Below are 12992 nucleotides of genomic sequence, written 5' to 3'. Positions count from 1 at the left end.
CAAAATTTGTTTCAACACACGAGTTCACATAAAAAATCTTGCAAACCATATATAAAAACGAAGTGAATAATAGAACATAAGACAAGAGTAGATTTCGTTCCAAAACCCCAAGTTATCCTGAGCATTGTGGATGGTGCGCTTTTGTGGTCCAAGTAAAATCTTTGTCTAATCGCCGACCCGTGTTATCACAGTTCAATTTGTGTGAAGCGTTACACGACTTAAAACGTGTCTACTTTGTTATCCCGGATCAGAGATGAATAAATCCGTGATAAAGGAGGATAGATTTAACATATTTTAATCAATATTTCTATAAATATAATATGTAATCACTTACCTTTAGAATCAGTACAACTCTATTCAGGCGACATATAATTTGTAGAGTTTTGCTTTCATCCATATACTGCAAAATAGATACTAAAACGTATAAATTTTCCTTAAAGAAGAATATACATCAGTGTGTGTGTGTGTGTGTGTGTTTGAGAGAGACAGAGAGAGAGAGAGAGAGAGAGAGAGAGAGGAGTGAGAGAAAGTGAGAGTAGGAGAGAGAACGTGTGTATGGGCGTACGAGTATGGGCGTACCTGCCTTAAACAGGTTCGCATTACTTTAAGTTTCATAGGTTGAGACAAACACACACACACATACATACATACAACACACGCACACACACACACACATATGACTGACCGTGGGATTGCACCTAGAAAGTTACTCTCCACACCACCAGTGTTATCCAAGGGAAAGGCAACAGCAGATACAGCTTGGCACCTGTGACCTCGGAACTCATTTCTACAGCTGAGTGAACTGGAGCAATGTAAAATAAAGTGTCTTGCTCAAGATCACAACACACAGCCCGGTCGGGGATTCGAACTCACAACCTCATGATCGTAAGCTCGACGCTCTAACCATGCGCCATGTGGAATTTGAACTCAGAGCATAAAGACGGATGAAATGCCGCTAAGCATTTTGCCCGGCGTGCTAACGCTTCTGCCAGCTCGCCGCCTTTGTTCTGGTAATGAAAATAATGCATATTTATAAGTTTTGGGGATCGGCTCTCCCTCTCTCTCTGTCTCTCTTTCCTTATTTTCCTACTGTTCATCCTAATGTTGGCCCTTCCCACTGAGCATAGCAGATCCGTTACTTTTGGAGTCTTGTAAGCGCACCACGACTTCCGGTATAACGCTGCCAACTGGCCCTTGGGTATCTTTAGTGGAATTCGCTTCGTTTCAGGCATTCGTACCAGATCTCCGTCTCAGGTAATTCTGTGACCTTGTCATCACGCTCTGCACTTCCCACAATGTCAAATAAAAGATCCAAATCCTGAGCCAATTCTTCCTCCTCTTCTCAAATATGCTTAGACGTCTCTCCGACCTAGATCCCACCCATCACCCCTCACACGCAAGCAGCACCTATTTCAGTCAAAATTCCAAATTTCTCAATTCCTGACTTTTACCTATCTCTACTCAAAGAGGTGAATTCTGTGCAAACGGCGACTCTACTCTCTATACCTCTCACCTCTCCCATCTGGATTTCAGCAATAATGACTTCCAGCTTCTCTAGATCAAAGTTTCTTTCCCTCATATTCCTAAATGTATATATACATACATACAGATATAGCTTCCAATCTGATCCTATCATAGTGACATGTTTTCACAGAGCTCTTTTCGCTCTACGCTCAACCAACTGGGGCATTCTTCAAGGTTTAGTTTTGTCCCTCGCTGTCTTCCTTAAACACATCAATTATTCACTTGTCACCATATCCAACAACGCTGACTCTTATGTTGATGAAATACTTCATCTCTCGCTAACTTTCTCCAACCATGCATCATCCACACGCAGCCCTGGTCGCACACGTCAAACCTTTACTGATTCTATAAGCGTAAACGTTGAGGAAATCCTTCAGTCGATCCACGACAGCATTGTCTCTTTTAACAGCAGCAGTCTCGAGCACGGCTTATGTCAACAAAAAACTACCACACCATACTTCCCACTAAACATGAATGACACTCAACGAGAGCTTTCACTGTCGCTTCAAATGCTGGACCTTATTATTACTGAAAAGGTCTACTGGTGAAAGCACATCTTTAGTTTAGGTAGGACAGCTGCCTGAAGACTGGCTCTTTCTCTTCTCACGGCCAGAAAATAATCCAGCCTCCAATTGCTGCTGACACTTTAAAAGATTCGAGTGAGGCCGACAAAGGAGTATAACCCCAGCATTTGGGATGGTGATGCTACAACGCTTGCAGGTATCATGGACAGCATCAAGAAAAGAGCCACTTGACTAATTGGTATTTACTCACTAATAGGCACGTTCCAATTTCTGACCTACAGATGTCCTGGCTCTTCCTTTCGCTTTTATAATGCTTCCGTCCCTCGGGGGTAGCTGGTCTCGTTACCCACGCTTCCCAGACACCCCTGTCCCACACATTGTTTTACCTCGCGTCATTCTTGGTGCGTCAGACCCACTGAAGAACAAATGTAAAGTATTTAACATCGAATGTGGTCTATTTCGTCGAGAAGAGACTAAATACTAAACTTTGCAATATATGCAATAATATATTCCATTTATTCTGTTGTATCTGGGGAGAGTCAATCTCTTTTAGTACCTTATTATTTAATACACTCACCGGTAAAATTTCCACTTATTTCGTCTTTTTATTTTCCCAAAATTTTCGTTGCGTCTTGCAGCCTTTTCAATAGTCTTGTTAAATAATAAGGTACTAAAAGAGAATGACTCTCCCCAGACACAACAGAATATGCTTCAACACACGAACTCATATAAAGAATCTTGCAAACCAAATAAAAAAAAATTTAAAAAAACGAAATATTCCATTTAGATAGATATAAAAACACAGACAGACAGAGGGATACTAATGTTACGATGAATATCATATTATATATATATATATATATATGGATGTTTGGTTGGGTGGATTATTCTGTTTCCAATATGTTTTAATATATTAATTGTACACATTACTTTGTGCGCATGTGTGTGCGTAGTGTGGTGTTGTAAGTAGTGCAGAGCTGCGTATGTCCTCGAAGAGACGCATATTCACACACACAAAAAAAAACTATCTATTTATGTAAACTGTCAGAGAATACGACACGAAGAAATAATTTTTTGGTATTAGGCGCTATTTAGTGATGTATTATTGATATAGAGCTAGCAGTTCATGGGAGATAACTGTGATGTTGACATAGTTTGAATAACGGTATATTCCCTTTATAGTTAATCACATTACAGCTACACACCAACTTAAACACACACACACACAGAGTCTCTCTCTCTCTCTCTCTCTCTCTCTCTCTCTCTCTCTCTCTCTCTCTCTCTCTCGCTCTCACACACACTTACACAGAACTTAATTGTTTTTTTTACAGAGACAAGTGATAAAAATTTAGAAAAGGAGAAGACAGTATTTTAGCGAAATAAAATATTTCGTTCCTTTTGCCATTTTGCACAAGGATATTTATTCGTTCAGTTTGGAATAGTTCATGGGCGCAGGTGTGGGTGTGTGGTTAAGAAGCTTGCTTCCCAAGCATGTGGTCTTGGGTTCAGTCCCATAACGGGGCACGTTGGACGAATGTTTAGTAGACTGAGCCCATTTTTTCTCCTAAGCCTTGTGAGTGGGTTTGGTTGACAGAAACTGACAGAAGCCCATATATGTTTATATGAACGTCTGTTCCCCTACCCCCAAGGCAGTACATAACTAATGTTGCTATGTTTATGATTGCGCAACATAGCGGCTCAGCGTAAGGGATCGATGGATTAAGTACCAGACTTGACTAGAAAAATGTGCCAGTGTCGATTTGTTCGACTAAGCCATTCAAAGTGACCATACTGCGATACCATCTCGAAGTGTTCAGACCATCAACTCCCTTAAACCACTTCTCTTTCCGCATCGACCACCCTCCTCATTTAAAATATCTTAATACCCTACCCTACGGTAACATCTTAAATACGTACTGGGTATTGATGCTGGCAATTAAAATGTCAGCTAAAATATACATGTACGACGAATTAAGAAATTCTGTTGAGGATGACATACTTTTTACATTTAAAACTTCATGAGCGAGTATACAATATTAAGCTTTCAATTTTTATGAAATTGTTTTCACAGTTAGAAAATGTGAAAATTTATCATGTTTTTCCACGTTTCATAGCGTTGACTAAGTATTTCAAGCAGTGCATCTGGGTGAGCTGGTCTTTCGCACGCCGACCCCCATTCGACCCCTTTGCTATCATCGACCCCCTGTAATTCCTCGCTGACACCTCGGACCCCCTTAGGCGACGCCTAGTTTAGTTACATAAATCGACTCTAGTATTTTTTTTAAAGTCTGGTACTTCCTTTATCGGTCTCATTTGCCGAACCGATAAGTTACAGAGATGTAAATACCAACACAGTGCACCTGTACAGGTAATATCGATTTGATGGCGGGAATGAGTTAATGAACAGTAGAAACATTTGATCTCTATAAAACAAATCATCGGTGCAGGTTTTGACCAACTAAGACTGCGGATATTATCCGACCATCTCGTTCTTGGTCTAGCTCTCCTGCCATTTGGCTCGACTTGCAAGTGTTTCCTGTGACACCCTAATCACACGTCTGTAGTATCTAAGGTGTGACCTCTCAATGTGAATAAGAAGCGATTTGACATGGAGAAACTACCATGGTGTCCGAGCTACGCACCCTGTCGAGTAATGATACAGCAGAGATCCTTCCGAGAAATCCCATTTCGAGAAGTTGCATTTGCGATCAGTCATTACCCAACATTCATGATCATATGTGAGGAGAGGCACGAAAACCAAATTGAATATAGCAAGTTTAGCTTTTTTATCAGCTTCTCTTCTGAGAACCAAACACTGGAAGTGATGCATTATTGTGCCAGCACCTACAATTCTAGTGTTCTATTCCGCCTCCCCATTCTCATCGTTCGTGAAAATTGTCTCGAAACACTTGGGCATCCCCACTTTTCCTAGTGATGTTCATCTAATGTGCAAAGTGCACTGGGAAGATTTTCTCAATTTCCGCCTCACTAGTTCTCATTCTTTGTCATGCTGCGCACTCGGCTGCGAACTTATTCTGTGCATGAGGGAGATCACTTTCAAATGAGCCAAACACCACCTTGTCGTTTGAAAATATCAACTAATTTATCTTACTCCCAGCGATTGCCATACCACTTCCGCAATGGTTGCGCATGTCAGACTATAGCGGTGACAATATGCATCCCTACTGAAGTTCAACAACTGCATTGAATGGTTTTGACTAGGTACCATTTAACTGAACATAAACAGCTGAATAAGGACTTCACGGCAACCGAAAGTTTCTCCTTCAAAGCCTTCTATAGTATGTCCTGCAGCACGCGGTCATATGCCTTTTCGAAGTCTACGTAGCAAGCGTACAACTCTTGGTAGCACCCCAACGATTTCCTGAAGAACTGTCGTAGAGTGAATATCTGATCAGTTGTGCTGTATCTAAGACGGAAGCCACACTCTTCTTCAAATAGCTTGAGCAAAACAATTTACCCACAACTCTTTTCCAGGCGTCTAGTGCAGACTTTACCGAGGAGGTTCAGCAAGGAGATTCCTCTATAGTTAGAGCACTCTCTCGCTCTTGTCTCCTGTTTTAAAAATTGTGATTATCACTCCGGAATGCCATTGCTTTGGTATATATCCAGATGTCCAAGTCACTTGACACACACAAACTAGCTGGGAAATACCATCTCTATTTAAGGCTACTAACATCTCGGGCCGAATTTCATCCTCCCTAACATTTGAGGCCTTTAGTCACTCCTCTGACTCCAGCCTCTGTGGGTTTAGTCTTCACTCTTAAAGGTACCTCAGGTTCACAAGATCTTATTGTGACTGGATTTAAGAAATCAGAAAAGTTTTCTCTTCACTTCCCAAGGATGCTTTTCTCTGTAGAGGGAAAAAAACCCAACCGAGTTCGTAATGGCACGAGTGGTAGAGGGTTTTCCCAAATTGATCTCCAGTAATTGCCACGTTCTGTGGAAGGATTATCTTTTTTAATGATATTTGATACCTACTTATTTTTGTCGATATCTATGCGCGCGCGTCTGTGTGTATTTTATATATATATTAATGTGTACATACATATGTGTAAATATGAATGTATATACATATGAATATGTATACGAATATGTGTTGTGTGTGTGTGTGATGCAAGCTAAATGAAAAACACACACACACAAATTTTCATCGTTTCGAGCCAATCAACCAATGAGTATTCCTGCCAAATTTGGTGAAAATCCGTTCGGCCGTTTTCCAGTAATTTTGCAAACACACAGACAGAGAGAGAGAGAGAGAGAGAGAGAGAGAGAGAGAGAGAGAGAGAGAGAGAGAGAGAGACGAGTGATTACAATACCGTGCTTTCGCTTACGCGCGTAGGGAAATAAAGTTAGAAATGAATATATTCATTGTCGCTGGCCAACAGTAAACGAGATATTAATCACGTAGACACTTTTTCAAGGGCAGACTGGTATTTAAATGTGTTACAATTTATTTCCTAAGGCTAACAAACAATAGAAAATAATTTCAAAAATATCTTGTGAGCTAATCCGCATTAGTTCGGCGTTTGCAGGCTAGAGTACTTGAATTCTGAAAGCTACTCTATTAATTTCCCTTGATGCTAAGGTATACTTTTAACATACTTCGAGAGAAACTCCCCTTTTCAAATAGAAGCGAGAAAGGATCTTTTCGGTTTGAACGGCAGTTTTTTCTAGCGGTGTCATACGAAATTGTCACCCATAATTATGACCCTAATATCGATCTATTGCATTTCAATCTGTTTTAGGGTTAGGGTTGGTTAGGGTTAGTTAGGGTTAGGGGGTGGGGGGAAGGGTATCTTTTTTCTTCAGAAATGTAAATAAACCCAATCTGTTTCTTAAACGAGGGACATATTCATACGGCACAGAATGTTTTCACCTCAATGGACGTCACTGATTGGTTGAAATTGCAGAAATTGAAGAAAAAAACAACAAATATCTTACAAACTTTAGAATTTTCTCAATAAAGCCAATAGATAAAGATGTTTTATAAACACATTCTACCAGTATACAAAGTTTAAAAGTGTTTAGTTACGAGGAAATTATTTTTAAAAACTGCCGTTCAAACCGAAAAGATCCAAGAGAAAATAATCAGTGTTATTTGGAAAGGGGAATTTTGCCCCGAAATATCATAGATTATTAAACAACCTTAGCGGGACGAAACTTCGGTTTCCATTTAAATATTATTCTTGTTAAACAATAAAAATTTGTATTCTACGAAAAGTATATTGAGTAATTTTTCACTTTATTCTAAAATTCTTTTTTATTACGACGTAAATTTCTTCATTCTTGCAGGTTCGTTATCATGCGGGCAACATACTTAGTGACGTTTCGTCCATCTTTATATTCTGAATTCAAATATTTTTTCCCTTTCTGGTCAGTGTGATGTCAACGTAATGGATGTGTAAGACATAAACTTACCTGTCGAGACGAAAGACAATTTACATTATCAAAATCGAGTTTTACAGATCATATTTTTCAGACTGAATTTTAGGGATCGTCATTTATGTGTATACTACTTTTTCAGGAACTGAAATTTATGTTTTATTTGGGTCGAAATTTTAATTAGTGAAAAGCAGAACGTCCAATAATAACAAAATAATGATACGATACAGGTCTGTGTAACTAAAACGTTTCTTTCGTTCTTCTTTCTGTCTTTGAATTTGTTAACAGAAATGTGTGTCAGAAAGCGTAGGTTAGGTTGTACATATAGTGATATACTATACTTGGTTCTATATATTTTAAGATAGGGTCGAATTTTATTGAAGGTACAATAAATCACAGATTATCTGGCCACAAATTAGTGAGTTGACTTTTAAGAGAGATTGAATATTACTTGGAGGATATATACGGTAATCTTTCTTTCACGTTGCTCCAGTTCACTCAGCTGGCAAAAATGAGTGTTACCTGTATTTCAAAGGGCCAGCCTTATCACACTCTGTGTCACGCTGAATCTCCCTCGAAACTATGTTAAGCGTACGCATCTGTGGAGTGCTCAACTACTTGCACGTTAATTTCACGAGCAGGCTGTTATGCTGATCGGAACTGGAGCAACGTGAAATAAAGTGTTTTGCCCAAGGATACAATGCGCCGCCGGTTTTCGAACTCACAACCTTACGATCGAGAGCCGAATACCCTAAGCACTAAGCCACGCGCCCTCACTTAATTCTTTGGTTATAACATTGAAAGAAATACTGATCCAATTAAGTGAGGGACATAATAATCCTTTCTACTATAGGTACCAAGGAGAAGACTAGCGGATTACATCGACCCCAGTGCTTGACTGATACTTATTTTATTGACCCCGAAAGTCGACCTCGGCAGAATTTGAACTCAGGACGTAAAGACGGACGAAACGCTGCTAAGCATTTTGCCCGGCGTGCTAACGATACTGCCAGATTGCCGCCATCGTGAGGTAAGGTAGACAATGATCCTTTCTACTATAGGCACAAGGTCTGCAATTTTTGGGGTGGGGATAATCGATTGCATCGACACCCCCCCCAGTACTCAACTGGTATTTAATTTATCGATCCCGAAATTATGAAAAGTAAAGTCGACCTTGGCGGAGTTTGAACTCAGAACATGAAGACGGAAGAAATGCCACTAAGCAGTTCATCCGGCGTGCTAACGATTCTACCAACTCGCTGCCTTAATGAGGGAGATAATAGTAAAAGATGTGACACAGAATGAGCAGAATTAGAAAAAAAATCAGTCGGAAAAGGGTGGTGTGACCAGCCAGGGTGGAGATCAGACAGTGTAATCTCTCTCTATATAAACGGCAGTTTGTCTGTGCGTTTTCTGTGTGTCTGTTTTCTCGTACCCTCACTCTGACCACGGGTTTCAACCGATTCTGATGAAACTTGACACACACATAGCCCAATGTCATAATTCAAAACTAACGCAGCGAAAATTTTGAAAAGTTCCCCCAGTTCTGAAAAAAATCGATAAATTCGACATGGGGTCGAGAATCATAAACCCAAACCACAGACCGTCTAGGGGACGCAACTCCACCTTTTTTAACTCTAAAAAAAATTTACCATCATTTTTTTTCCATTTTTTTGCTATTTTTTGGCTATAACTCTCTAAAAATGCTTTATAGTTATTTCCCTTACAAACCTGAGCAACGCCGGGCGATACTGCTAGTTATAAATAAGCGATGAAATTAAAGAGATATATTTTGATAATCAGCTTTTCTGCTTAGAAAAACACGCCAATTAATGTCAAATATGATCTATATTTTTATGAATCCATCAACATTTTTTTCTCTAGTAGCGTATTGCTGGTTAAGGCAGGTTTGATCACACTGCAAAATTCTAATTGGTACCATGACTTATCACTAAAAAAATGTTTGCGTTTCACTTTGGACAATATTGCATGTTTTCACATTCAAACAGAAGATTAAAAGATAGTGAGAGTAGGGTTAGTTGAAGTGGGTTTGTGTAAAACTATGCTTTTAATTTAAAAGCTTATGTATGTATACTTACACTGAGTGAAAAAAGATCCCTAACTGAATCGATTTCATATAAAATTTGCTTGAACCATAGTTCATAAGCTGAAACGAAATTAGATACATATTTTGTTAGAATAAGTGATAAATGGTAGTATCAAAATATAATTAATAAAGAAAGAACAACAAAACTATTCATTATAACATAATTAATTTCGTATTTGATGACATATAAGACCTACATTTTTTTTTTTAAATATCTTTAAAAAATCACCCTTATGCAAAGTTGGACCTCCAATAAGCTTTAATGCGCTTTAGACATTTTCTTCCTGAACATACGCTGATGAAATTGGGGTGCGTCAGATGAACCCGTGCATCTTTTATGCCATCAAATATGGTATGTAAGAGGTGATATTAAGCAGCTTGGACTCTTCTGAAATTATTAAATTCAAATGTGGACTTTTTTTTTCTTTTTTACTTTCTACAAGACATTTACATTGATATCATCACCTTGACATAAAATGGTTATTAAGCATAACTCTAATACCCTTCTGAAGTATCTATTCCCGATAGTGTTATAAATATCGTTGAACGCTTTCTTACGTCAACTCCCTAAACATTTCCCAACCATCGCCATCCCATGTTCCGTTCAACTCGTCCGTTCATCCGCCTGTTTACTGTCTAATCGAGGCAACGCACTTAACCTCCACCCACCCCTACCTCACAGCACCTAAATTTCTTTTCCCCTGGTGAGCAAGTCAACAAACTCATCGGAGCTCCGCAGTTTTATGCCGACTGCAGCAAAAGTGTATTAGTTCTCGATTAGCCTTGAGATAAAGTGGATCACTGAAATCGCTCTCCTATGAATGTCCCTTCACACTACTAACTCCTATAACCTGAAAAACCTCACACCTCTCCTCTTTATACCTCTCTGTTATAAGAATCTGCTCCAATCTCTAGAAATGTGCAACAATGTGACTCTTTCTCCAAAAGAACAACTTCTCTAACTCTGCCAAGCATCGCCCTCACTTCCAACACCTCAAAAATTAGGGAAACCTTTACTAAAAATCACTTCTTTCGTCATCTTCAATCTCCCTCTCTACTCAATAATCCCGAGTATAACTTCTGTAAAATCAGATGTACAAGAGACTCACTCTCCTTTGTTATTCTCTAATAGGTTCACACTTTTGAAAACTTCGATATTATGAATATTGTTACATTTGACATCAATATAGAAGGTTCTCGGAGGCGCAATGGCCCAGTGGTCAGGGCAACGGATTCGCGGTCGGAGGATCACGGTTTCGATTCCCAGACCGGGCGTTGTGTGTATTTATTGAGCGAAAACATCTAAAGCTCCACAAGGCTCCGGCAGGGTGGGGTGGCGACTCCTGTTGTACTATTTCGCCCAACTTACTCTCACTCTTTCTTCCTGTTTGTTGAGTAACGCTGCGATGGACTGGCGTCCTGTCCAGCTGGGGGGAACACATACGCCATAGAAACCGGGAAACAGGGCCCATGAGCCTGGCTAGGCTTGAAAAGGGCGCATAAATAAAAAATAGAAAGTTCCCATGAACATTCTACCGAGGTTTTCCGCTTATGTACTCTATTGGTCTCTTATTTCTTAGACAGTAAACTTTCTAGCAGACCGCAGCATTACAGTGCACGTGAATGGACTCTCTGCCATCTACCTTCTAACAATTCTGTTCAGTAATGTAACCATCACACACATGTCCGCACACGCACATCTTTTTTTTTTCTTTTCTTGCATCAATAGTATTTTCGTTCTCACTTCCAGCAACATTCCCTTCTATCCAGATGATATCGCCCTTCATCTCGCCTTAAACTGCCGCAAACAGGCATTATTCACATGCAACTTAAACACCTCATCCAGATTTATATGTTACCTCTGTGAAAGGAGTGTTTTCTGAAAAGAACACGATAAACTCGTTACTTATAACAAAGACTTAAACTTAAGAGAGGAAAGAAATACCTTCTAGTCATAAACAACATATAATTAAAACCTTCAAAGTCACTACAAACGCTAAGCCCCATTGTTTTTTATGATCTTTCACAAATACTCCGCATATATTACATTGCTAAAGCTGCATCATCAAAAACCGGCATTACTCTTTAAAACCAACTAGTACTTCAATCTCAGTCAGTTACTAATTATCTAGAAAGCACAGATAAGATGCATATTTGAATACTGATCATACAAGTGGGGCGATGTGGAAGCACTCCGTCGGTTACGACGATGAGGGTTCCGGTTGATCCGAATCAACGGAACAGCCTGCTCGTGAAATTAAAGTGTAAGTGGCTGAGCACTCCACAGACACGTGTACCCTTAACGTAGTTCTCGGGGATATTCAGCGTGACACAGAGAGTGAGAAGGCCGGCCCTTTGAAATACAGGTACAACAGGAACAGGAAGTAAGAGTGAGAGAAAGTTGTGGTGAAGGAGTACAGCAGGGATCACCACCATCCCCTGCCGGAGCCTCGTGGAGCTTTAGGTGTTTTCGCTCAATAAACACTCACAACGCCCGGTCTGGGAATCGAAACCGCGATCCTATGACCGCGAGTCCGCCGCCCTAACCACTGGGCCATTGCGCCTCCACTATAAGCAATGTAGACCACATTCAAAAGAGATCATTCAATGATTTTGTGACAATTCACTCACGAAGACGCTACTAATTAATCTCTCAATCTCAGCTCCCTCTTTTGCTACTACAATGGACTTAGCACTAATTAGTTGGGTAGGAAGGCGAGTCAAAATGGACAGAGAAAATTTATATAGTACTTTCATTTTTAATGAGCTGCGGTTGATCAAGTCTAAAGAGAAAACTGGCTGAGATGTTTTTGATTTGGAATTTGTTTCTAGTACTGCACGGTATCCTTGACAGATGTAGTTAATACGCAATGTTCCAGGGATTGCTGTAAACAGCCTTAAGTAGTATAATATAGTTCAGTATTTCGTTAGTATGTATTTTTTAATTTGAGTACTCCAGTAGCCTTAGGCCATGAACCAATCTCTATCTTCACTAACACACCAGAGCGTACCGAAAGTTGTGGAATTAAGAGCCACATGCTTATATAACTTATTTTAATAATAAAACCAACAAGGGAACTATTACGTGGTCTTCGAAATGCTACTTACAATAACCTTATACAAGATATTAAATACTAGTCTGGAAAATAGTATCCCCCCCCCCAAAAAAAAAAACGATTGGATACTACATAGCTCGACTGGGACAAATTGAGGCTAAGCAATAACAACAGTTTACCTTGATGAGTAATGATAAATAAATGTTCATCATGAACCGGTTCACCCGCTTCAACGCTGACTGGAGTCTGACATTTCAGGAGTTTGTTGAGCTGCAAAAGAAGGATAAGAATTAGAAAGACAACTAATGCAAAGCAAAACTTTTCAGTTGGTGTTTGAACAGTAATTGAATAGGTATCTATATAAAATTACTGAGCTCT

At 39.6% G+C, this 12992-nt stretch overlaps 1 protein-coding gene across 2 annotated transcripts in view; it reads right to left on the bottom strand.

Moving 5' to 3' along the window:
• The window catches only part of LOC115214025 (tryptophan 2,3-dioxygenase-like), a 141498-nt gene that overhangs the window by 88242 nt on the left and 40264 nt on the right, over positions 1-12992 (bottom strand). For both annotated transcript variants that reach the window (XM_036504787.1, XM_029783046.2), the window contains exons 3-5: positions 12794-12884; positions 9551-9618; positions 335-400 (exon numbers count right to left, since the gene is read on the bottom strand). In XM_036504787.1, the coding sequence (XP_036360680.1) occupies positions 335-400; positions 9551-9618; positions 12794-12884 (225 nt within the window). The remainder of the gene's footprint in view (positions 1-334; positions 401-9550; positions 9619-12793; positions 12885-12992) is intronic.

The sequence above is a fragment of the Octopus sinensis genome, linkage group LG7 (genome assembly GCF_006345805.1).
Source record: "Octopus sinensis linkage group LG7, ASM634580v1, whole genome shotgun sequence".
Taxonomy (NCBI): Eukaryota; Metazoa; Mollusca; class Cephalopoda; order Octopoda; family Octopodidae; genus Octopus; species Octopus sinensis.
Note: the sequence above shows the minus strand (reverse complement) of the source record. Positions and strands in the feature narration are given on the sequence as shown.